This window comes from Ceratocystis lukuohia (genome assembly GCF_044167205.1).
Source record: "Ceratocystis lukuohia strain C4212 chromosome Unknown Supercontig3_pilon, whole genome shotgun sequence".
Lineage (NCBI taxonomy): Eukaryota > Fungi > Ascomycota > Sordariomycetes > Microascales > Ceratocystidaceae > Ceratocystis > Ceratocystis lukuohia.
This window is the reverse complement of record NW_027263522.1, coordinates 3073373-3093364: the sequence shown is the minus strand read 5'-3', so window position 1 is coordinate 3093364 and position 19992 is coordinate 3073373. Positions and strand designations below refer to the sequence as shown.

The following is a 19992-nucleotide window of genomic DNA, read 5'->3' as shown; positions in this document are numbered from 1 at the left end:
GAGAAGGAAAGAAATTAGAGAAAATCATAGTTCTGGGAACTAAGCTCCTTTTACTTTTCCAACTAATCTAATCCGAAAAAAGAACAAAGAAAAAAGAAGGTCACTCTTGATTTATGTGGCCTTCGCAGTGCGCTTAGTGGCACCGGTCTTACCGGTGTCAGCACCAGTAGCGGCACCAGTCGCCTTCTTCTCAGTCTCCTTCTTCTCCTGCTTCTTGCCAGAAGCCTTCTTAGCAGGGGCACTGCCGCCGCCGAAGAGCATAGACAGGATGCTAATGAAAATAACCAAAGCACCAGCAGCAAAGGCAGGCACCTCAGGAACGAAGCGAACAGCCTCCATGGGGTCAGACTTGAAGATGGTGAGGAATAGGTCCAGTTTCTCAGTGGCGTACAAGACGGGGTCGTCGAGGAACTTAAGGTCGGAGGCCGAATCGATCTTAGGCTCATCCTTCGCATCCGGCTTCTCGGCATCTTCCAGAGCCTTCTCACCCTCCTTCTTGGGGAAGAAAGACTCCTCAGCCAGCTTGCGGGCATCCTCAACTGAGTGGCCAATGTAGATGTTGCTGAACATAATGTCCTTCTGCATGGTCCAGATCTCGAAACCGATAGCACCCATGGGCTCGAAGTTGGAGGGGGTGGTGTCGTTGAAGCCATCGGGGTTAGGAATCTTGCGAGCCTCCCAAGGACCCTTGTAATCAGGATTGTCAATCATGGGTGCTGACCAAGGGCCTTTGTGATCGGGGTTGCGCTTCATAGGCTTAGACCAAGGGCCACAGCCAGAAGCCTCTGCACACTTGGGGTTAGGAACAGTAGGGCCAATCCAGTCACCATCCTCCTCGTCAACCCAGTCCTCGGGCTTGATAGCATCAGGATCAGTGATCGTTGCGGATTCATCCTCGAGCCAGTCATCAGGCTTAACGGCGTCCTCATCAACAATCTCAAAAGGAGCATCCTCGTCCCAATCATCGGGCTTGGTAGCATCGGGATCGGGAATGCGAGCCTCATCAACCCAGTCCTTGGGCTTGCTGTCTTCGGGATCGTAGATCTCGGCAGGAGGGTTGACAGGGGGCTGGAAGTCCTTGAGGAGATCGGCTTCCTTGACAGTGTCGCCATTCTGCTGGATAATGACGGTGTTGTTGGTGTGCACAATCAGGGTGTACAGCTCGGTTGCCTTGGTGATCTTGGCAGTTGGAGGTGAAGTAAGGTGCTTCTCTTCGTATTCGCCAGTCTTGGGGTTCTTGTGGTTGAAAATGAAGTGGACCTTGTTGGTGTGGCCGCACTTATCAGGGCCGAACATGATGACGTAGGGTGTGGTGTTGGAGAATTCGTCTTGGTGAAGAGCCTTGTTCTCGCGCAAGAGCTTCATGTAAGCACCACCGCACTCAAGGCCATCTATAATTTAGGAGACGGGGTTGTTAGACATGAACCAACTGCAAGTGCATACATATAAAGTCGCAATAGTAGTAGAAAACTTACTCTGAAGCTTAACCTCGTACTGGACGACCAAAGGCTTCCCCTTGGGGTCAATCTTCTTGGGGAACTTAGCAGAAATAGCGTGGTGGGCGGCGGCATTCTTGACGACCAGACCCTTGTATCCTTCCATGCCCTTGAGAACGGAGGGCTCTTCAACGGACCATTCGCCAATGTAAGCCCACTCCTCTTCACCCTCCTTAATATCCTTCTTAGCATGGGACGGCTTCCAACGCTTATCCCAATCCTCGGTGAACTGCTCGATGAATTCGCCCTTGAGAGAGGTAGCCTAGAGGGTAGAATGTGGGTGTGAGTAGATGCAAAAGGTAGATATAGGTCAGCTAAGTATTTGGGGGGCAACGTACAGTAAAGGTGGGGAGGTCAACAGAAGAAGAGGGTTTCTCCCCGGTCAGGGGCTTTTGGGCATCGTCAGCACTAACAGCGGCGATGAGAGCCGCGGTGACGACAGATTGCAGCTTCATTGTGGATATGTGAACGTGTGTGTTGTGTCTAGATCTGGATATGGAAAGGCTGGATGGACCCGCTGAAGATGTTCAGGCAACTCGAGACTATCAGAAATGCGTTTAGGTTAACTTAAGAACTAGGGACAAAATAGAAATCCCAACAGATAGGCTTCAGGCCGATTGGATTCTATTAGATTCGATTCAGACTCTGACAATTTGGAGGCAATCAACAATATGATAATAGCGGGCAGGCTTCAGTGAATGCAAAGTTTATTGCAAGGATAATCACAGCTCAGGCAAAGACAGAGCCTGTGACAAACAGACGGGCAAAATGGAGAACATACATACAGACAAGTCAAATCAATGGTAATGCGATGATTGGCCAAGCAGAGATGAGAAAGCAAACGCGCCGATGAAGTCGAAAAAAAAAAAGATGGAAAGAGGAGAATAAATAAAGAAGACAAATAGCAAAGAAAAGAAGTTGTGATAGGCCAGAGACAGAGACAGGCTGCAAGAAGTACAACACGGCAAGGACGGTTGAGCTTCAACGTGTCCTCTTTTAGTGGGCAAGGGCAGCTCCGGGGGCTAGGACAAGCTAAATCAAGACAGCCAACGCCGAAACAGTGCGTCACGATAACCAGTTTGATACTGTGTTTTTGTGGCAGTGGGCTGCTTGTCTAACAGTGTTAGGAACACAATGCACTGTTATAACTTTAAAGATCAGGGAGGTCGAGGCAACCAGCCCTCAACTCAGGTAAAACCAGGAAGAGAGCCTTCCTTTTGTCGCTGTAAGACATGGAAGGATCTCCCCAAAGGGCTTCTGCTACTTTCGAGTAATTGTTTCCATGATATTCCATCATTATTCTACGGCTTCAAGAACACGAGCCAGTGTTCTCTTTTCCTCCCTGCTCTTTCCTGCACCTGCCTTGTGTCCTTTAGCTGGCTCTTTTGCGTGAAAGCAGAGCAAGTAATTTCCAGGTGCATGAGAAATTTCTCTTCCAAGTTACCAGGCCTGCTAGTTCTCACACTCCAAGCCAATTTTCGGGGTAATCGCGCCGCTTGGGACCTGCCACAAAGTTGGCCAATGAGAGTAGGCCTTCACCTAGTTAGAAGATCATCCCCAGAAGTCATAATACCAAGCTATTGATCATCGGGGCCACTTGAACAAAGACTTGGCAAGAAACCATCAATTGCGGCTTCCACCGTTCGCGGAAGCGCACAACACATGGCATAAACGCGCCCTCCTGACGGTGGTGATTGCCCGAAATGCCTGGCAATCAATGGCACGTGACCCAGGAACATCATACATGTATAACTTCACATCATTTGAGTCTGTTCGCAATTTTCATCTTCAATCTCGCAGTTGTTCTATTTTGTTGCTATAGCTAATTTCCAATAGATTCGTTCATCAGCAGTCGTTAGTGGTCTAAGTTGCATAGAGCGACAACCGCGCTGTGGCATCAAGCTCGCCAATGACTGTTTACAGAGCAAGGGCGGCAGCGAAGACACCAAGCAGACCCAGACCAGAAGAGATAGTAAGGATAGAGGCACCGCTGGAAGTTCCAGTAGCGCTGGAGCCGGATCCGGAGGTGGAAGAGCTAGAGGAAGAGCCAGTACCAGAAGCAGAGCCAGAAGAACCAGAGCTAGAGCTGGATCCAGAGCTGCCGGAGGCGGTGGCAGAGGCAGCGGAGCCGGAGGCAGAAGAGCCGGAAGAGCCCTGGGTACCAGAGGCGGGGGTGCCGCTAACGACGTTGTAGTCTGTAAATCCATGTTAGTCGGCGTGTTTCTTCCCAATATTCTCTCTCCCGGCAGTATAATCATGGGCAACTTACAGAACTGGTTGACACAGTCTTGGCTGCAGTCAATGTAGGCCTGGGTCTCAGCCTCAGTGCCGTTACCCTGGGGGCAAGCGGCCACACAGGCAGTGGTGGCGTTGACCTGAGCGTCGTTGGGGTTGGGGACCTGATTCATGACACGAACGATGTTAGTTAGAGCCTACAATGGTCCTATTGACTCAACCAACACTTACCATGACACAGTTAGCGCGGCAGTTGACATCACTGTCATCGCAGTTCTTAAGGCACTCAATCTGGACCGAAGTCAGGGTGGTCTCGGCAGGGGCAGCCTCAGAAGTGGCAGTGCCGGTCTGGGCCGAAACGGCGGCGACAAAGGCGAAGAGGGCGGTAGAGAAACGCATTTTGAAAGTGTGGGATATTAAGAGTATTAAAGTAGTAGTAATAGAGCAAGAAAACAATATGTTAAACGAGAGAATAAAAATGGACAAAGCAAGGAGAAGACTGAAAAGATGGACTCGATAGTGAAGAGAGGAAACAGAAGAGCTAACGGACAGGAAATGGGGAGGAGAACAGGAGTGTTTATACCTTTGGGTCGACAAGCACTAACACCGGGTGCCGGGGTGTGTGTGGAGGAAGCAACAGAAGGAAGAGAAGTAGGATGGGGACGCTGGCTTTTCCTCACCTCTCCTTGTCTCTATTTGATACACGCCTCTTTCTCGTTAGTTTCTTTTCCTGGCCTCATAATTAGCAATACACAGCGCTGAAACCCGCCTTATACACAGCATTCTCTGAACTCGCTTCGCAGATGGACCTGGCAAGCTCTACTAAGCAATTGAGCCGCGGGCAAAGGTTGCTATTCGTGTTGTTCCCGCTGTTTCAAAAGACAAAAATACACCCCCTATTCACGCCCCCCCCCCCCTTTTTTTCATATTCTTCCTTGTCTTTCCTGGGGGGGTTTGCTTGCTTGTTCGTTGTATGCTTCTTGATCCTGGTCCGAGCCATAGACAATTCGGGCGGGCGTTTCCTTGTTCCTGCTGTGCTGGCTTGCTGTGCTCATGTGAGAGTTGTGAAGAGTGGCAGTAGCACCAGGTACAAGAGGACTTGCACTGCAGAGTATCATCGTTCAACCCTGCTATTCTCCTACATTCCAAGGCTTTAGCTACTCTTCGGCTTTTGGCTGGTCACTTGGGGCTGGCTGGCTTTGTTTACTTGGGCAACACGCGCCAGACACCATAGCTTTGCATTGTGCAGAAATGATTGGCATTGACTCTGAATTTCAGGCTGCTAGGGTAGACAGCGAATATTGGATGTTGGTTTGTTATTGAGAGAAAAAGAAAGAAAGAAAACGCCCAAAAGCTATGGGCATGTTGGTTTAATTGCTGTGGAAATCTAATGACAACAAACAAAAAGAAATAACTTATCACAACAATAAATAGCACAATTTAAACACGGACAAAAATGAAAGGAAATTCACGCGCTCTTGCCAAGCTTCGACCAGGGGATTCGACGGCTTTCTGCCTCCTTCTAATTTGCTTTGCTGGCTCTGACTGTCCCAAATTCCCGCTATTGCATTTTTTCACTCATTTGCTCGCTCTTGCTACTCTTGATATTCTTTAGTTGAAGTGCAGCTGGATTGTCTAACTCTCTCTTTCCTAGTTCGTTCCTAGCCTCTCACTCAGGGGAAAACTTTACAACAATGGTGTGAGATTCGTGAGACCCGCGAATAAACAAGGAAAGAGGATCATGTGATTTCGCTTCGTGTTTTTTTTCTTTCCTTTTGTTGTGCCACATTGTCTCTAGCGTCTGTTTTTGTCTCTGGCTCTGGTTCTCTGACCGCGTTGTTCTTTCCTCTTTCCCTGTCTTGTGTGTATGGTTCCTGCCTCGCCTCTGGTTCTGTTGAGTCTCGGTCTGACTTTCGTCCTGATCCTAAACCCAGGCCTGTGCATAGCCCTATGTCATGGCTTGTTTTCGTTGTACTAATGTTACTATGGTACCCACTAATAACTCCAATGTCCACTATATCAACCCGCTATAGTGATACCAACTCTTCTTCCTTTGATAAACCTCGTATTCACCCGTCGCTGGCGTAGCTCGTATCTTCTCTCTTTTTTTTCCCCATTCCCTCTTTCGTGTCGCTCTCTTTTGCTCTCATCTTACCTTGCACTTTATCCACTCTAACCGAGACGGCCTATCACGAAACACCCCGTTTTCCCTTGCTTACTACGCTGGAAAAAAAAAACAGGCCTCTTTCTGTACATCCCAGACGCAATGCTCACCTAAACGGGCCCTCCTACAGCAAGGCAACCGCCATAACGAAGTTGTCAAGACTAGTATTAGTAGCTTATCCAGCTTGAGATAACCCCCCTTATGTGAAGATTTTATTCCCGCCAACTCATTTTGTGGCAAATCAGTATTCGCCTTCGTTTTTTTTACTTGGCTTTGTGCCTCGTTCCTAATACCATAACTCTCCATCTCGTTAACGCCCCCTGTCATCCCCTATCGTTTTGATCTTTATGTCACTCGACTTTCTTTTGGACTTTGTTTTGCCCGTTGTAGATCATAGTTTGGATCTCTTGGCCCGTTTAAATCCTCCCCTTGCAAACGACAAAATATCAGAAGCTGGAGAACAAGAATGACAGCCCAGTATCTGTGCTCCACAGCCAAATAGAAAGCCAAAACCAAGTCACAAGCTCTGTAACCAAAGCTGTTTTGTTCCGTGTTTCCACAATATGTCCTCTCTTCCTCCCCCATGGCGTGGTCTTCTTCCCTCTGTATCTCCTGTCTTATTTTGTCTCTGAACTAGGTTTTTGATGGGCGGCCAGCCAATCTCCCCCACCTGCCAGCTCACAGCGCCCTCCTAGCTGTCTGTCCCTATAATGTGCATCACATCAACATGTCATTTCAGCCTCCTCCCTTAGCTTTCTCTACCCTAGCCGGGCTGGAGTACCAGGCTTTTGTCCTCATTTCACCTCGCTAGCCAATCTCAATTATCAGCCCCCTATCAACTCCAAGCTTCTTCTCCAGTAACGCAGGATCTTGTCCCAGGTTTTCCCCACGATTTTCATATCCCTGTATCATGAGCCATGACGGTATGATAAAAAATCCTTGTGCACTCTTGTAACTCAATCTGTATCACCATATATAGGGTTATGCGCCATGATAGGGTTGACATAAATTTGCGGGGCGCTTAGAATCTTGGACTAGTACATGCCATGTGCCTGCCTTCTTTGTAATTTGCACGTCTATTTGTACCTTTGTACCTTGTGCAGTGCACAAGTGACATAAAGCTTGGTGACCCAAAATTTCTTTTCACAACGTCAAGCTAAAAAAAAAGCACTCATAAGTTGTCACTTCAACATACAAATATAGACCACAATGAGCGACCCTGAGACTCTTGTTAGATCCGATAACCCCGACCATCCAGCTAACCTCATACCGGCTCTGTGTGCCAAGTTCTGGACTCTGGGTTGGGTGACTGGGACTGGCGGTGGCTGCTCTATTCGTGATAAGTAAGTAAAGAAGCTAATCGCTGCCACCCTCGCCCGGGGCAAGCCCCCCAGACAGGAGCTGTTTATAGCCCTGCAACCCCTTATCTTCCTATCCCTTGTTGTGTATTCTGACAAGCAAGCTTCTTTCCGCTTTTAGTGACCATGTCTACATTGCGCCCTCTGGGGTGCAGAAGGAACTCATGAAGCCCGATGACATCTACGTACTCTCGCTCTCACAGACGCTTGCTTCTGCCAATCGCATCTATTTGCGTTCGCCTGCGGCTTACAAGCCATCGCAGTGCACGCCGCTCTTCCTAGCGGCCTTCACCAAACGACGTGCTGGCTGCTGCATCCATACGCACTCCCATTGGGCGGTTCTGGTGACGTTAATTTTGGAGCAGTGTGGGTCGACAGTCTTTGAGATCAACAACATTGAGCAGATCAAGGGCTTTGGCCGCGGCTTTGAGAAGTCGGGCAACCTCGGCTACCATGATACATTGCGTATTCCCGTTATTGAGAATACAGCGCATGAGGAAGACTTGACCGAGTTCTTGGAAGAGGCCATGGACCAGTACCCAGATACATATGCTGTGCTGGTTCGTCGCCATGGTGTTTATGTATGGGGTGACAACGTGCATAAGGCTAAGACGCAATGTGAGAGGTAAGTCCAAGTTCCGCGACATCTAACTTCCTAGACCATTGTCTTTTTTTGGTTCGAGGCTCCATTAGCATACTCTCCCCTCCCTGTCCCCTTTTAGCAGAGAACCCATCCCTTGTAAATGGTCATCGTGACCTGTAGTAGCCCTTGCTGACCCGAACACCGCCACGCTACTCAGTCTGGACTATCTGTTCCAGGTGGCTGTTGAAATGAAGCAGCTCAACATCCCTTGGATCAGCAACATCCCTAAGGTCAAGACCCGCCGCGAGCGTGAGGCCGAGGCTGCAGCTCAAGACGCAGCTTGATTTTCATTAATGTCGAATACCGCGGCAGAAAATATCGCGCCATACAAATGAATGTACGACTGTAGCATATGTATAAGATTTAGATAAAATTGGGTCTGGGGGCGGAACTCACGCATAGGTGCAGAGGTATATATATATACGGTTACAGTTTTCAATGTTAATCACAGCATTACCATAGCCTTTAGGCGCTCTAGCGGATAATCTCTTCTTGAATCGGATACTAAAAAAGTATAACTGTTTAAAGCTCGTCTTTGTTTCTCTCAAGGACGCCCTCATCTGGCGGAGGGTCAGATCTGACCTCCCCAGCACTGAAATCTGGCTGCATTGGCTCTTCCTTGACAATTGTTTCGGGAACATTGTTGTCTTCGTCCATAACACGAGCCTCATCTAATCGAATCTCAACATCGCCATGGCCGTCTATAATCTTCTTAACCTTTTCACTCACGTTGAGATCCTCAGATTCCGTTTCCGCATTCATATCCTCATTTTTGATGTCGTGTTTTGTCCCAGTTTCAGTCACCATCGAAACCGTCGGCAAATCTTCGCTTGGTAGTCCCTCAACTTCTGCCTTTTGTCCTATAGAGACGTCTGCACTCTCCACACCCGCTGCTTGTTTCCCGACAGGGACAACGGCCTTACCAACAATCCAGCCTGTACCAAAGATAAGCCTGAGTGGAAGCCATACCAGCCACCATGTAGGACCGTATAAAAAGCGGCGGAAGACTAGCCACGCGAGCGTGCTTAGCAACATGTAGAAGGACGTCTGTAGGTACCATGTGTCGCTCTTTTGTGAGCGCAGTAGAGTGCCTAGCAAGTCCTTGGATGAAGTCAACATGCCCTCTAGTGAACCATACGACTCATTTAACTGGGCTAATGCCTGTGACGACTCTACAAGCGTCTGGTGAGCATACTCGCTGCGTGCCAGCTCGGCCGCAATCATGTCGTGTGTGCGTCGTAACGCTAGTGTAACATCAGTACTAGCGCCGACTGTTTGCTGATCTTCGTCCGAGAGCGCTGTGTGTTTTTTCTGCAGGAGCGACGATGGCTTCTTTTCAGTATGGGGATGGAGACCACCTAAGGTATCGCGTTGGTGGTCTTCGGAGACATCGACTTGTGATGAGCCGGCAGATTCTGGCTGTGAGTATACAGATATCAAGAGTTGGCGCTCATGTCGTTGGGCATCGGCTAGGCTTTTTCGTGCTGAGATCTGTGCATGTCGGAAAGCGATGCGGCATCTGAAGAGAAACCATTTTTTATTAGTAATAATCCACGAATGTAAGCTACCTAGATGACTTTGGACTAGCATACGCACCCAGCGAGTTCTTTGTGAAGCATTTCCACGCCATCTTTTAAACGTGGCTTGCTAGATTCTGGTAGATCCTCGACTTCTTCGCTTAAAATCTCAAGCTCGTCCTCTTCTTCGCGGAGGATATGGCTGATCTCAGTGCTCAGCTCGCCGCTGATGCTATTCTCTTCGCTAACATTCAGTGGTACAGATCCAGGCTCAAACTTGAGGCTGGCTAATCGATCGATAAGCTCTCTGAGCTGCAAGGTGGTTTCTTGCAGAGCGACTAGGCGTTCCTGAAGCTCGACAGTGGACATGGTTGATGGATGGAATGGTGAATTTGTTGCGAGGAACTATAAGCTTTTTGCGAGGTTTAAAATTGTAGATGTCGTGGTAGAAAGACAAGATGGCATTGGATCCATCTGAATACTAGCAAGAACTGTTGTATAGCGCATAGGCATGTGGCGCAAGTCGATCGGTTAATGGTCAAAAGCTCACCAAATGTCACAGCAAAACGGCCTGTGACGACATTCCGCTGCGTTGGCCAAATGCCAAATGGCACCGATGACTAATCACAACACAGTGTCCACCCAGTGTCATCTGTGTCGGTACGCTGTGAATAAACGAAGCTTGGAAGAAAACCAAGCAGGGCCAGCAACAGTCATACTGGGGGGGCTGTTTCTGCGGAGTAACTCTTAGTTGTCAATTTTCACAGTTTCAAGGGCAAAATTTCACAACTACTAAACACAAGTCAGTTCTGCAATCCGTTTTTCAACACAAAAAAGTCAAACTTGGTTTCGATTAGCAGCTGTGTAACTGGAATTGCGCCCGCCGCCCTTTGTAGAGCGACTGGGCTGGGCCGTGTAAAAAGCACTGTACATGGGCCCCACTTTCAGACTTCGCAAACCCTCAAGGTTTTGATTTTGCAGCAGCATCACGACTGAGTAGCGCTGTACCACTAATTCGTTTTTCTGAGCGATCAATCGTCCTTCGACCCATTGAAATTTCATATATGTATGGTGTACAAAAATACCCTGTGTCTCTTTAGATCTCCTAACCTCCCGCCGCCTCACAGTTCCGCTTGCCCAGTATGATTACCAAGTTCATGACCCAAATAACTTCACGGGTCAACCCATTCAGCAAAGCATCCCGCTCGACACGGCTATTCCTCTCTCAGATACCGCCCAATGCCCGCGCTGAAGGGTTGGTTGTCAACAACACCGTGCTCCCGCAGGGCTCGGTAGAGAAGCCGCTGCTGCAGGTTAAGTTCAGTATGGTGCCCGTTATATCTTCTGCTTATGGTGCATGCTTGTGTGCGTTTATTGATTTTATTTTGCTGACTTTGCTGCTCTCGTGGCTTAGAGGATGGGAGAGTCATGGACCTTGATTGCATGGAGACCAATATTAAGGGTTTGGTCGAAGAGGTTGATCGTCACTCCAGAGCGCTGCAGAAAAAGGCTGATATCCAGGATGCTTGAAGGATATGCCTTCTTTTCTTACTACTGCCACTTCCATGATCACATTGTATATTATCAACCACTACTACCGTCAGCCATTAACTACCGCCATTACTGCCGGGGATCATGGAGACTTCGGGCTGGCTGACCAGATAAAAATGGGTGACTATCAACAATTACATTCCATAGGCGTTTCTCGTATTTCTCATGTTCATTTCTCCCTTTTAATCCTTTTGATATACAATACAATATCACTTTGGGATTTCACAAAAGTTGTTCATGTTATTCTTGATTCAATCTACCAAAGCAATTGCATTATAGTGATATTGTAGAAATGCAATGATTTTTCAACAGATTATAGCCTGGGCATGGACGCACGGATCTATGCAGAAGCACCGCTGATGAAGAACCACTTGTCAATGGAGGGGTCGATCTTGGCGGGGAGCAGCTCCTGGTGGGCGGGGATGGCGGGCATCTCAGCAGAAGTGATGTTGCCGGGGGTGCCAGAAACGGAGAGGTTGGTGCTAAAGAGGAAGCAGGGACATGTTAGAGAGGTTGTGCTCTTTTGGGTACGGGAGGGCGTATTCAAGTTAAAAAAGACTTACGTCAAAACACCGGGCTGCTGGACTTTGCCCTGGATAAGGCGCTCCCAAGCCTCATTGCACTCACGGACAACATCCATGGCGTAGCTACTGCGTGTTAGTAAATAGACATAAAACGGGGGTGCATATAATAAAAGCACTTACGCCTTGTTCTTGCATTCACCAGTAAAGGCGAACGAGTTCTCAGGCTTGCCATCGGGAATCTTGTAGATACGGAACCACTCGTTGGTGGCACGCAGGAGACCAGGCAGATGGCGCTCGACATCCTCAACATCGTTCAGCTTGGAAGCCAGGGGGTCGTTGATATCAATGACAATGACCTTCCAGTCGGTCTCGTCCTCGTCCAGCAGGGCCATGACACCCAAGACCTTGACTTGCTTGACCTGGCCAGTGTAGCCAACCAGCTCACCGATTTCGCAAACATCAAGCGGGTCATTGTCACCCTTGGCCTTGGTCTCAGGGTGGGCAACAGTAGGGTCCTCCCAGGTCTAGAGAGAGGGGAAGAGAGGTTAGATGTGCGGGGTCTTGAGGCGAACCGTAGTTGTTTGGTAGAATTGAGCCTAGCCATTTGGTTAACGTACCTGGGGGAAGGCACCGTAGTTCCAGAGGTAGCCCTTGTGGGGGAAGCAGTTGCGAACAAATCTAAGCTTGCCCTTCTTGATGTCCTGCTTGATAGGGTTAAGGGGTTCGTCCTTGGAGATCTAGAGAGAAGTGAGGAAGAGAAACTGTCAGAAAATGGCACTAAATGGAGATGGGACAAAGGTATGGTTGTGGTGGAAGAGGGCGCACCTCCTGCTTGGCGTTGGTCCAGCGAGGGATCTCAACAACCATGTTTAGAATTGTTTTCTCGGCATTGGCGTACAGAGGGATATCGTGGAAGGGCGACACAATCTGGTTGTCCTTCTTGATGTACACGCGGTGCTCCAGGGTGTTGGCCGCACCGACCTTGTGGACGGAGTAGGGAGAAGCCATTTCGATGGGCGTTAAATGACGATGTGGATGAATGGGAGAAGAAGTGACAGGAGAAGCGGGAAATGGATGGAGGTTAGAGGATGAAAGATGGCCTGCAATCTGATGGACACGGGGGGAGAGAGGAGGAAGAAGAGGAAAAAGAGGAACAGAAAGGGTCAGAAGAAGAGAGAGACAACGGGGCTCTATTAGTGTTGGAAGGAGGGGGAGGGGTTGCTGCTGTGGTAGTGGTTATATTAGTAGCTGCAGATGCCAATGGTCCAGTAGTAGTGCTGGTGCTGGTGGTAGTTAGGCCAACTAAAGAGGGGCCATTGCTCCATACTGGAGCTGAAGCTGGATGGCGTGCCTTACGATCGCCCATTTTAATTCGACGGTGGCCGGCGATGTGGAGTGCACGAAAAAATCGGACACTGTGCTGTGACTGTGATTGCGGCTGTGAAAGAAAGACTTTAGGTTTGAAGGGTTTCAGTGGCTTTAGTGGACTCTGAGTGGAATAACTATAGCTGCTACTGCAGACTGCAGAACAAAACGCATGCGTTGAAAATGAGGAGGTCCGAGAGAGGTGAAGCAAACGAGGCCCTGGAGCGGTGCCTAGAGTACGACTTGCAAACATTGTTATGTTGTGTAGCCGGAGAAGGACAAAGTAAGAAAAGAGACCAGTTAAGTCAGAAAGTGCAGCCGATTTAAGCCTAAGGCGCGTAGAGCTAGGCTTAGAAGAAAAACGGCCGGGGGGAAAATAAAGGGAAGGAAAATCTGCACTTGTTCCTGGCTATAATCCTCAGGCATCGATCCATTGATAGGTGTGCAGCAGAGCTCAACCAGCACAACATAAAACCAGAAAACAATTCAACTCTGTAATGCCTTACCCCGCCGGCGATGTGAGATGAGGGCTCGCACGGTGTGGAGATGTCCCGTTATTTTGTCCCTTCCTGTCTGACCCGACTTAACTAGCTGACAACAGGTGTCTTGCACCTTGCAACAATAACGGAAGACAAAACGCATAGTATTTACAGCATATTAAGGCTGTCTTTGAAGACTACTTCTTAGAGTAATATTACGGACAAAAGGACGTGGCTTTGCGTCATGCTATGAAGCTTTGGGACCCTTACTGATTCTCCAACCCTTATCGATATGTGTTTTGTGTTATCGATAACATAAAGCCCCACCTAATCGTTACTAATCAAGAAAAATGTTGCTTTCTCGCAATGTCTATTGACAATTATGACTATCTTTCCTATCATAGTCGCTATTGACTCCAAGGCCCCGGCTTTAATACCCACACTTAGCTGCTTCCAATTCGCAGCAGCATGTGAACACTGCAAACGCGGATTTCTGGTGTCTGCGATATGCTCTTAGGTTTTATACGCAGACTCATGGTCACAGAGGTCAAGAAAGTTCCTATCCCCCCTCGCGGGGTGGACTACCGTGGAAAACTGGTGCTTGCACCTATGGTTCGGTCTGGCGAGCTGCCATCACGGCTAATGGCTCTTCACTATGGTGCTGACCTTGTCTGGAGTAAGTTTCCACTTTCCCTGTCTCATATACTGGCGACCGTTTCTTTAAGCAGGCCTGTTCTTTTGTCTCTAACACACCACTTTTCTCTAACTGTAGGCCCCGAAACCGTAGACCGTGCCATGATCGGCACTACCCGCCTTGTCAACGAGCGAACCGGCACTATCGACTTTGTGCGTAAACCATCCAATGGCGCCAAGGATAAGTCTACCAATACCGAGGCCAAGGACAGTATAATCTTCCGTCTTCATCCCGAACGGGAGGGAAAGAAGCTCATTTTCCAGGTTGGCACAGCTGATCCCGAGCGTGCTGTTGAAGCTGCTCGTATCGTGGCACCTGATGTTGCCGGTATTGATGTCAATGCTGGTTGTCCCAAGCCGTTCAGCACCTCAGGCGGCATGGGAGCCGCACTGCTCAAGACACCTGAAAAGCTTGCATCGATTCTGGAGGCGCTTGTTAAAAACATTACGCCCGAGTTTGGAATCGGCATTAGCGTGAAAATTCGCCTGCTTGACGATCCTGAAAACACCGAGGCGTTGGTCCGCCGGCTCTGCGCTACTGGAATTACCGGCCTGACGATTCACTGTCGTACCACACCTATGAGACCTCGCCAGCCGGCTATTCGCAGCCAGCTGAGCATGATTCGGAATGTGTGTCATGAAGCGGGCGTTGCTTGCCTTGTCAATGGGGATGTCTTGAACCGTGACCAAATGGCTGATCTTGTTGAAGAGTTCGGGGTCGATGGCGCTATGATTGCACGTGCTGCTGAGGAGAATCCTAGCTGTTTCCGCACTGAGGCTGGTGGTGGCATGGCCCATTGGAGCGAGATCTCGCGCGAGTATTTGCGCATGGCTTTAGAGGTCGATAACAAGTTCACTAACACCAAGTACCTCTTGGCTCAGATGGTGCCTGGAAAGGAGCATGAGACGTACTCTGGCCTTATCCGAGCCCGCAACTATCTTCAGTTAGTTGATGCCTTTGGCTATGCCGAGCTGCGTGCTGATGCTGAAGACTTAGATGCCCATTTAGGCTTGAGCGAGCGCGAGACTGGCAAGGTTGATAGACATCGTTTGGAGAAAATCAATAAGATTAACCACCACAACCAGATTGCCGACACAGTGGCAGCGGCTGCTGGGAAGTCTGCCGAAGTGCGAAAGGAGGAAAGACAGAAAAAGAAGAGTGCTCTTAGCGAGAGAGGCGTGTCTTCTGCAGCTTCAGCTAGAGGCAATAAAGCGTCGGGAGCTGCCACAGGCGTAGCCACAGCCACTGTAGCAGCAAGCGCGGCCAAGGAAACCTCGCCAATGCCGTTATGAGAATAAAATGGGAACGAGAGTTGATTGGGAAGTATTCATCTTATAGATATATAAACACTACACATAGTAATACAAACTGACATGAAATGTCCAAACAATACTCCATGTGAACGCTTACTGGTCTTCCTACTATAACGACGAGGCTACCTGTATAATTATTGAATATAAGGGGATGAAATGCCCGCAAGTAGTCTCTATGAAATAACAAACAAACGGTAGCTATAGTACAGTACACAGGGGGCGGGTGCTCTTTTATGCTTGGGGATTCCTTGATTTTCCGGCTCAGCTCCCCTCTTTATCCCCCCAAGCTTTGGGGCTCGCAAAGAAAGAAAACGAAGCGGTTGTGTCTATTTGCCCTGTTTCACCCAGTCTTCGACTGATTCTCTAACGCTGGTCACCGTATCGTCGACGTACTGTAGGCCAACCTGCTTGTGGACCTTGGCAAAGTGAATACCACGCAGGATACTCTCCCGCATCTTGATGTGGCTCTCAGCAACACCAGGGAAACGCTGCTCGTACTTCCAAGCTAGATCGCTGACATTACGCGATGTAACAGGTAGGAAAGTCCACGATGCACCAATGCCCAAAGCTAAAGGTGCTAGGGTGCGCAGCACAATGTTGCGGTTGCGGGCCACGATGCTGCCCGACATGGCGGCAACTAAAACGTAGACAGCACCAGGCAGGATCTTTTCGCCTGTTTCCTTGGCAGGGGCCAGCGACGCAATGGTGCCGGTGAATGACTGCTCCAGTGAAAAGGCCTTGGCCATGGTGTTATTGACAGCATCTTCAGCACTGACGACATAGCCGTGAAGCAACAAGCGGACTTTACCGATTTGCACGGCAAGTCTATCGGTAGGAGAGGGACCGCGGGCGGGTCTGTTGGCGCGACTGGTTTCGGAGGAGGAGGAGGAGAAAAACGACTTAGTAGGCGTAGCCGTAGTAGGGGCGACAGCAGCAGGCTTGGAAGTAGCGGCGGCAATGGCGGGGACAGAGGCATCATCATAGATGGGCTTGCGGGAAGACTATATGAGAAAAAGGCAATAGACTATTAGCTAAAAGTAGGAAGCAGAGGCAGTCCTGGAAATGTTACATACCACTAGTTCTTGGGATGTCTCGGCGTAGGCCGTCTCGGGGCGCAGGGCAAAGCCGGCAAGAAGGGTTGAGGCTGCCAGAGGCGCCACGGCACTCTACAGAGGAGGAGAAGACAGGCAAATTAGCATTGCACCATAGGAAGCAGCGATGGGATATCAGTGGCATGACTTGGAAGAGAGAGGGTCAAGCAAGCTTCACACAGAAACAAAACGAGAGTTTCTTACCTGTCTCATAAAGACTCGAGCAGCCATTGTCATAAGAACGCACGTGATAGTAGTGCGTGCAGTAGAAAAAAAGGAAGGAGAAGAGAGACAGAAAGTCTACGGGTGGATTCGAATTCCAAAGCTCCAAAAGAGACCCGGCGTGGAAAACCGAGACAGCCAAAAACTTTGGTGATGGGATTTGACGTGAGGTTTGGACTGGGAGGAGAGGTCCGCTAGTCGGCTAAACAACGGCTAAACACATACTTTGAGCGCTCCTGACTTGCCCCGTTCCCGGCAAAGAGCAAAGTTGAAATAAGTGGGGCATTGACAAACGAACGGCAAGCGGCAAGAAACTTACTTGCTTGATCGGGGTAGCCAATAATGAATGAGCATTGAACACTGACAGAAAATTCCTGTATGAAGATATTTTTTTTTTTCGCACAAGATCTGTATAGTTTTGCTCACATGTAGCTACTATGATCAGAGTTCGCTATACTAGAGCAGGTGCTGCATCCCGGCAATGGGTGTGCTCGCAATGCGCAAGCAGGCAGTGGATCGCCTCAGCGCCGATGAGAGGATCCTCTACACACATGTTCACTAGATCAGTATCGACGGGGCTAGCGCGATGCCCAGACCTGCGAAGGGCTAACCCGAGCTCGATGCCAGCTCTCCAAAAAGACCGAAGTCTCTCTACCGTATCGCCAGCATCGGTAGGCCCTGTTGACGTCTCTGAATCTGGCGCCCATGATGATTCGTTGCTACGAGAGGTCTTCGATACCGGCGCTTCAACACTGAGGCTATCTCTGGCTAGCTGGACGCGCAAGAGCGTTGGGTTGTTTAAGAACCGCTTCCTTACGAACCCACAAGGATTTCTGGCTTACTCACAAATCAACATCAAGCGGGCCCAGGGTATAGTCAACAAGATTTTGGCGCTCAACAGCGTGGAGAGCTACAAGGGCATTGTACGAGATTTGGACCGGCTCAGCGATCTCCTGTGCAGAGTACTGGATCTCTGCGACTTTGTGAGAGTTACACATCCAGATGCCAGCATCCAAGCTGCGGCCTCGGATGCCTGGGCTATGGCGTACCACTATATGAACCAACTCAACACAACACGTGGCATCAATGAACAGCTCACGGCGGCTATGGAAATGCCGGAGGTAACGGCCTCCTGGTCCGAGGAAGAAAAGATGGTGGCAGCAATTCTGAAGAGTGACTTTATGAAGTCAGGCATCCATTTGCCGCGGAGGCAACGCCAGCGTTTTGTCGATATTTCGCAAAAAATTAGCGAGTCGGGCAGCCGCTTCATCTCCGAGGCTCGCCCTGCAGTGCCGGCTTTGTCTTTTCCGTCGTCGCGGCTCATGGGATTGCACCCTCGCATGGCAGCGGACTTGACTGTAAATGGCCAGCTCCAGCTTCCTCTGATGAGCGCCGAGTCTGCTGCTGCCATGCGTAGCGTGCGTGATAGTGATGTGCGAAAGTCCATCTACATTTCTAGTCGTACTGCTTCGGCTGGAACAATCCGCAACCTCGAAAATATGCTTCGCCAGCGTGCCGAGCTTGCCACTCTGGCTGGATTCGAGAGCTATGCCCACCATGCTCTCAAGGATAGGATGATGGCCAGGACCCCTTCCGAGGTGATGAAATTCTTGTCTGCTCTTCAGCAACATAATGTACCAACCATCGAGAATGAGGTGGCTACTCTCCTTGAGCGCAAGCGCCGGTTAGTTAATGACGATTCAGCCGAACTCAATGCGTGGGACAAAGACTTTTGCATAGACAGCATTCGCTCAGACATGCATAGCAAGGCCAAGCATGACGACCAACTTTCAGCTTACTTTTCGGTGGGCACTGTGATGCAAGGTATGTCTCGTCTGTTCACACGCCTCTATGGCATCCGCCTAGTGCCTGCTGAGTCCGAACCGGGCGAGACGTGGCATCCAGATGTACGGCGTTTGGATGTTATCGATGATTCAGGCCGCCAGCTTGCTGTCCTTTACTGCGACCTATTTTACCGGCCTGGGAAGTCACCAAATCCCGCACACTACACAGTGAGATGCTCGCGTGAAATGCTCGCCCAGGAAATCGCCGATGTTGCCCAGGAGATGGGCATGTACGGGGGCGCCAACAGCAACATTGATTTGCCGAGCTTCGATACGCCGGAACAGGCTGCCAATGATGGCATGGCTTCGGCATCTCATGACGGCAAGGTCCAGCAGCTACCTACAATTGCACTGATCTGCGACTTTCCTAAAAACTCCTCGGGTCGTAATGAACCGGCGTTTTTGACTTTTTACCAGGTTGAGACACTATTCCATGAAATGGGCCATGCTATTCACTCTATTCTAGCCCGGACGTCCTTCCAGAATGTCGCCGGCACTCGCTGTGCTACTGACTTTGCAGAACTCCCATCCACGTTAATGGAGCATTTTGCAGCCGATCCCACGGTGCTAGGCCTCTTTGCACGACACTGGCAAACGGACGCACCGCTTCCGTATGATATGGTGGTTGACAAGATCCGGCTCATGAAGCGCTTCGAGGGGCTTGACACCGAGCACCAGTTGATTCTCGCAATGCTGGACCAGGCCTACCATTCATCCGCTGCATCGGAGCCAGGGTTTGAATCGACGCGCATCTTCCACGAGCTAGAGACCAAATATTCTGTGGGTCCGGCCGACCCGCCATCGACGTGCTGGCAGGGCTTCTTTGGCCACCTGTTTGGGTATGGTGCTACATACTACAGCTATTTGTTTGATCGTGTGCTGGCAGAGCGTGTGTGGAGGAAAGTGTTTGATGCTGGCGAGAACGGGGCTGCCATTAGCCGTGAGAACGGCGAGTGGCTCAAGGAGAATCTGCTGAAATGGGGTGGAAGCCGTGACCCATGGCACTGTGTGGCAGACACGTTACGGGATGAGCGGCTGAGAGATGGAGGCGAGGAGGCAATGGCAATAGTGGGAAGTTGGGGAATCAAAGACGACCACGTTGCCAAGTAGGGGGGAGGGGAGAAGATAGAAGACTGATGATGATGGGTAAAGATAAGAGGAGGGGAGTGTGTACGACTAGATATGGGAATTATGGACTTATGGACATTACTTACAATTACAGTACTTAGAATCTCACGGTCCCTGCATACGTACTACATAACACACACACACACACACACACACAAGTCACAGAAACTAACAACAAATTGTACACTAATGATATCTATTTTTTTTAACTATCCACCAACGCCGTAGAAGCCCTAATGCAGATGTTGTGACGTATGAAGAAAAAGAAGAATAATAAATAAGTATTTCCCTTAGAACGAAAGCGGGAAGGAAAAAGATTTAAAAGAAATGATAGAAAGAAGAAAAAAAACATCCCTCAGTTAAAAAGC

The 19992-nt window shown here is 49.5% G+C and overlaps 8 protein-coding genes across 8 annotated transcripts; 3 read left to right on the top strand and 5 right to left on the bottom strand.

Annotated features, from left to right (window-relative positions):
• Positions 1–111: 111 nt before the first annotated feature.
• HOO65_030795 (Calnexin-like protein) lies at positions 112–1951 on the bottom strand (the record flags this gene model as incomplete). Its single annotated transcript, XM_071002057.1, has 3 exons — positions 112–1391; positions 1476–1758; positions 1835–1951. 3 exons carry the CDS (start codon positions 1949–1951, stop codon positions 112–114), a joined length of 1680 nt encoding a protein of 559 aa, XP_070860474.1.
• A 1462-nt stretch (positions 1952–3413) lies between these two features.
• Positions 3414–4130, bottom strand: HOO65_030794 (uncharacterized protein; the record flags this gene model as incomplete). The annotated part of the gene is made up of 3 exons (XM_071002389.1): positions 3414–3691; positions 3766–3895; positions 3963–4130. 3 exons carry the CDS (start codon positions 4128–4130, stop codon positions 3414–3416), a joined length of 576 nt encoding a protein of 191 aa, XP_070860473.1.
• A 2974-nt stretch (positions 4131–7104) lies between these two features.
• HOO65_030793 (Methylthioribulose-1-phosphate dehydratase) lies at positions 7105–8180 on the top strand (the record flags this gene model as incomplete). Its single annotated transcript, XM_071002292.1, has 3 exons — positions 7105–7238; positions 7375–7878; positions 8054–8180. The coding sequence occupies 3 exons, from the start codon at positions 7105–7107 to the stop codon at positions 8178–8180; spliced, it is 765 nt and encodes a 254-aa protein (XP_070860472.1).
• Positions 8181–8418: 238 nt separating this feature from the next.
• Positions 8419–9782, bottom strand: HOO65_030792 (uncharacterized protein; the record flags this gene model as incomplete). Its single annotated transcript, XM_071002207.1, has 2 exons — positions 8419–9415; positions 9493–9782. The coding sequence occupies 2 exons, from the start codon at positions 9780–9782 to the stop codon at positions 8419–8421; spliced, it is 1287 nt and encodes a 428-aa protein (XP_070860471.1).
• A 1522-nt stretch (positions 9783–11304) lies between these two features.
• HOO65_030791 (Inorganic pyrophosphatase) lies at positions 11305–12496 on the bottom strand (the record flags this gene model as incomplete). The annotated part of the gene is made up of 5 exons (XM_071002256.1): positions 11305–11446; positions 11528–11611; positions 11669–12012; positions 12106–12225; positions 12314–12496. The coding sequence occupies 5 exons, from the start codon at positions 12494–12496 to the stop codon at positions 11305–11307; spliced, it is 873 nt and encodes a 290-aa protein (XP_070860470.1).
• A 1370-nt stretch (positions 12497–13866) lies between these two features.
• HOO65_030790 (tRNA-dihydrouridine(20) synthase NAD(P)) lies at positions 13867–15318 on the top strand (the record flags this gene model as incomplete). The annotated part of the gene is made up of 2 exons (XM_071002179.1): positions 13867–14008; positions 14105–15318. The coding sequence occupies 2 exons, from the start codon at positions 13867–13869 to the stop codon at positions 15316–15318; spliced, it is 1356 nt and encodes a 451-aa protein (XP_070860469.1).
• Positions 15319–15665: 347 nt separating this feature from the next.
• Positions 15666–16661, bottom strand: HOO65_030789 (apolipoprotein O; the record flags this gene model as incomplete). Its single annotated transcript, XM_071002310.1, has 3 exons — positions 15666–16340; positions 16413–16505; positions 16635–16661. 3 exons carry the CDS (start codon positions 16659–16661, stop codon positions 15666–15668), a joined length of 795 nt encoding a protein of 264 aa, XP_070860468.1.
• Positions 16662–17272: 611 nt separating this feature from the next.
• On the top strand, positions 17273–19606 carry HOO65_030788 (Mitochondrial intermediate peptidase; the record flags this gene model as incomplete). Its single annotated transcript, XM_071000489.1, has 1 exon — positions 17273–19606. The coding sequence occupies one exon, from the start codon at positions 17273–17275 to the stop codon at positions 19604–19606; it is 2334 nt and encodes a 777-aa protein (XP_070860467.1).
• Positions 19607–19992: the final 386 nt, after the last annotated feature.